General features: G+C 41.2%; 1 protein-coding gene across 1 annotated transcript; it reads right to left on the bottom strand.

Annotated features, from left to right (window-relative positions):
* Positions 1-211: 211 nt before the first annotated feature.
* On the bottom strand, positions 212-4,215 carry inhbaa (inhibin subunit beta Aa; the record flags this gene model as incomplete). The annotated part of the gene is given in 1 exon segment (XM_035677904.1): positions 212-4,215. A coding segment is annotated over 1 exon segment (822 nt), but the record flags the coding sequence as incomplete, so codon positions are not given.
* Positions 4,216-5,181: the final 966 nt, after the last annotated feature.

Below are 5,181 nucleotides of genomic sequence, written 5' to 3'. Positions count from 1 at the left end.
GATAAAGGATTTTAGTCATTGGACATCAGAGAAGCAGCAGCTCAGTTCAGTCCGTTAGCATGATCATAACCTGGGACCTGTTAGCTTTAGCCTCTGTTAATGGAGGAATTAATGACAAATGAAATAAGGTTTTAATTGCAGAAGCAGAAATAAAAGTGAGATATTTTCTTCCTGAGATTTAAAGGACCAAAGACTCGTTTCATTTGTGTACATCCTTTAAACTTTAATGGTGAAGCAGAAAACAAAAAAACAGAACAATACTGTAAAATAAATTAGATTAGAAAAATGCCACAAGCACATTTGATTTGTACAACAAAGCAATGCAACATACTGGAATCTTGATTTCCATATATACAGAATAAAAAATAGACTTTTTATTCTTTGTCCACTTCGTTCAGTGTCAGTATTTTTTGTCTCGATCAAAAGAACAAAATCTGAACAAAATACAACCACTTCTTTTATACCTTTTTTTCTCCTTTTGCTTTGCTTCTTTTTGAAGCTTTTTTTTTTTGATCTGCAGACATTTTGTACGCGTCCATGTACACACAGGATGGACCGTGTCCCGAAAGTCCGGAAGAAGAGGGTCCACCAACAAAAAGAGAAACTAAAAACACGTGTGACTTTGTTAAAAAGGGGGCCGACACTCCAAAACATTTGGTGAACAAGTCGACAATACTAATATAAACACACACAACACAGAAACACTCTGAAATCTGATTGTTTTTCTCCCAAAAAACAGAACAAGGCGACTGTGGATTGTCTTTTTCAGTTTATTTTAATGTAAAGAATTGTGGGAAACTGGGTTCTTGGTGTGCAGGTAGAAAGAGAAACAAAGTAAAAACATCACAACTCAATAAAAAAATCTAAATGAATCTGAAACTATAAAGCTTGAATAAAACTCTTCATGAAAGCAACTTTTGAGACGCTGTTTGACACAATTTTACACATTTTCTGTATTTTTTTGTCTCTCGCACATAAATCACGTTGTAAATGAACTATTTCTTTTTCAGCATCAATGAATCTAACTTTAACAGTTTTTCTCACTCAAACAAGTGCACAAACTCAACTCTTTGGTGTTCTAAAGCAAACTAAAACGGGACAAAAACAAAAAAAAACGTTTTTCTCTTTTTAAACTCAACGTGCAGAAATCCTCGTATTTACCCTGGTGTAACAATGAAAGAACACAATGTTAACCCTCTGTGTGTCTGGTATCACTTTAATCACTCATTTATTACGAATTTCACAAAACAGCTTTACAGGATTTATTGGTTGATTTATGGAGGCTCTGTGGAGGTTTACATTGTTATTAATGTTTATTCGTGTGATAATACGACTTCAATTTATCCAAAGTGCAAATTTGTCTACAGGAGATACTTTAACAAATGTTTTAAATAAAGTGTCACCTTCATAACAGATTAAAAACATCCACAAAAGACATTAAAAACATGCATGAATCCCTCGATACAAACGCTAAATCTCTCTTTTTTTTGTGTATAATGATTCTTGGCTAATAATGCTAATCACCTTAATGTACTGTAAACATCCACCACAGACAAAAATAGAAGTGATTTTAAGGGGTTTGTTTTAGCGGTTGGCTAGCTGTCACCGAATATTTAAGCTAACAGAAAGGACATAAGATGACTGACTGCCGTTAAACTGACATCTCTTTTTATTGAAAAGACTTGAGGCAGCGCTGTAGCATCCATTCAGATCAACTACGCTGTGTTTTTATGGGACCATAAGGAGAGTTTACACATGGTGGGACTGATTTTAGCATTTTTGGACTAAATATACTCGTAATTTGAATACTTTAATGGCAACAAAAATAAATAAATAAATAAATATCAGATTTTTATTTTCTGGCAGTATGGGGAACATATGGGCCTCCATTTTGGACATAAAATGTCCGTTACAATGTAATGTAACAGTTAACACATTTAAAAAAGAAAACAAAAAATCCAAATAGTTACTTTCAGTCATTTTATAGACTTTATTCGTTTTTCAAAAGTCCTGGCTACAGCCCTAGTACTTATAAATGAGTATGAGATACTCAGACACTGTGTCCACCTACTTTGGGATTTTTGATCCAGACTAAGCTCCGCCCCTTTTGCTAGGCTTGTCTATGTTGAAAAGACAATTAAATTTTTTTAAATGTATAAATACATCTTAAAGGTCCTGAGTGTAACATTTAGGAGGATCTAATAGAAGAAATGGAATTAAATATTTACTATAACTATGTTTTCATTTGTGTATTTCATAAGTGCCCCAAAATAAGATTAATTCTTTATTTTATAATTTTATATCATTGTTTCTACAGTAGCCCTGAATGGGCAAATCAAACACCAGCACTAGCCAACTAGCAACATAGCTACTTATCTAGCTAACAGTTGATGTAGATTAGCTAGCTTGTTGGCTAAGTTTTTGCCGTCTTAAGATGTGACAATATTAATGTCTCTTTTAGCCATCTTCAAAATGTCTTTTGAACATAGATTAGCCTAGCACGTAGCATATCTAGGTACAGGAAAGGAGGAAGTTGACCGAGGCGTGCTCAACTGTTATTGGAGCTCAGAGGAAAGGGGGCGGGGCTTAGGAAACCTGTGAGCCCGCCATGAACAGGAAGCTCCGGTCTGTCCGCTCTCTTCAGTCCGGCTAATCTGAGCATGAGTGTCGCTATAGTGCAAAAAATGTTCTTTTTAAAAAATTAAAATAATTAAAAGACATAACAACACAAAATGCAGCCAAACAAAATATTATTAACAACAATAACAATAATATTATTATTAATACACTTACTTACTGACAATAATAATTATAACACCAACATGGTAACCATGGTAACATAAAGAAGTGTTTGGTTCCAGCAGCCGGGCCAACTTGTTTCTTTCAAGTATCTCTCAACACACACACACACAAACACACATTACAAACTTCCAAAAAAAAAATACAAAAGTCTTCTTCTTTCTTCCTCGTACGTCTTGAAAAAAGTAAACAAAGTAAAATAAGATCGTAATACGTGAAACAAGTTGCATAGTTTTGAGATTTTTTTTTGTTAGTAGTTTTTCAGGCACCTCGTCTCTCCGATGTCTGACGGGTCGAGTGGTGCTTGAACGTCTCAGCCACATAAATAAGCCTCGCTCCCTCCTCTGGTAACAAAAATATATTAGATATTCTTTTTTTTTTTTGAGCTTTTTTTTTTCTTTTCTTGTTTTGTCTGAAAGTGCCGTTGAGACTCTTTCTGAGTTCTGCCGGACGAGGACGGAGAGGAGTTTACTCCCAGAGAGCGACCTCGAGTGACGAAGATCATAAAGTCACCTCCTCCCTCTCTCTGGGGTTCAGATGTCCTTCTCCTCTCCGCTCCCCTCCAGTCCATTTTGTCCTGGTCCTGTTCGGGGTTTACGAGCAGCCACACTCCTCCACGATCATGTTCTGGATGTCCTTCTTGATGATCTTCTGCTCCTCGTTGTAGTAGAGCATGGACATGGCTCGTAGCCGGGTGGGCACGCAGCACGACCGCAGGTTCTGGAACGGACTGTAGCCCCGCATGCGGTAGTGGCTGATGACGGTGGAGTGGAAGGACAGCGTGGACCCGGTGATGCTCGCCACGTGGGATGGGCACTCGCCCTCACAGTAGTTGGCATGGTAACCGGGTGGCGCGATTATCCAGTCGTTCCAGCCGATGTCTTTGAAGTTGACGTAGAACTGCCGTTTGCAGCAGACGCGGACCTTCCCGTCACACTCCAGCCCACGCTTCCTGCGCCGCCGCGAGTCCCCGCCGTCCTCCTGCCGGACCACGGCCATAAGGAAGGGCCGGTGGGACTGTTCACGCTGGCTGGCACGCTGCGACGTTTCCGAGCTGCCGGAGACCAGGACGAGCGTGGCACCAGCGTCGGCGCAGAGCGGGCAGGACGCCCTGAGGCTCAGTGTCGTGCTTTCGGTGCTCTCCAGCAGCGCTTGCACCGCCGCAGACACTGGGAAGGTGTGCCACCCACTGCGACGGGTGTCCACGGTTTTCTCCACCAGGAGGAGGTCGTCCTGTGGCAGAGACTGGTGCCCGTTGAGAAGCCGGCGCTGCTGGAAGAGGCGGATGGTGACTTTGGCTCGACTGCGGTTGGTCTTCGCCAAGCGGAGGAATAGCCAGACGTTCGCCTGCTCCACCAGAGAGAGGTCGCCGCCTTCTTTAGAGAGGACGAAGTTCACCGTGCCCTGAGACTCACCTGAGACAGACAGACAGGCAGACAGACAGATAGACAGAGGGTTAGCACAACTGGGCTCTGATTGGCTAACACATATTTTCAACACTTCACATCTGTCTTACTTTACTATGAGCTAAGTTAGCATAGCCCTGATCACGTTTTATAAATCGCCATCACGATGTCGTTATTTCAGTATTATATTAATCCGTTTATTGACATGAAATCACAGAAACATCTGCCGCCGTTGTGAACCAGATTACTACGCAAGTAAACTTGTGCGAGAAACGCGAGGTGAAAATTTGCTTAGCGTTCGGCGGGAGCACGGCACTTAACTTAAACTGCAGGTAACCATGACAACGATGGGTGAGAGTGAACACATCATACTTTTACTGCACGTACACAAAGACCATGAACGCCTCACAGACACACAATGAGTGCAGCCACATCTGAGCTACACTGCAGCTACACACACAGCGCACACTTATCATTATGTTATCATCTCTAACACACACACACACACACACACACACACTGCTGCTGGGACTTCCTGCTGACTCAGCAGCAGTGGTCGGAGGTTTTGGAGTCAGGCAGCGTTTAAAGCAGCTAATGGTTCCCACCAGGAGCTCCGTTGTCGTTGCTGAATTTACAGCGGCAGCGAACTGTTTACAGAGTCTAATCTTTACCTCACAGTGAATTATGGGAAAGTTTAAAAGCTGCGAGTCAGCAGGAGAGAAGCTGTGACTGGTTACCGGTTTTATTTGGAAGGCAGATGTGTTTGCTGGTTCGTGCAAATCGTCCAAAAATCAAACTTCTGTCCAAACAACAGGCCAGAACTCAAAGATTCAGTTTTCAAGGATATCTCACCTGTCACCTCGACAAGATGCTTAAATGAATCTATTTTCTATCAATCTATGTTTTCTCTTTCTCCTCCATAGTCAAGGGATTCGTCAATCTTGTTTTGTTTTTTAATCGAGCTGATTAGCATGTA

The sequence above is a fragment of the Morone saxatilis genome, unplaced genomic scaffold (assembly GCF_004916995.1).
Source record: "Morone saxatilis isolate NCDOM2014 unplaced genomic scaffold, NCSU_SB_2.0 Contig0, whole genome shotgun sequence".
Taxonomy (NCBI): Eukaryota; Metazoa; Chordata; class Actinopteri; family Moronidae; genus Morone; species Morone saxatilis.
This window is presented reverse-complemented; position numbering and strand designations above follow the sequence as displayed.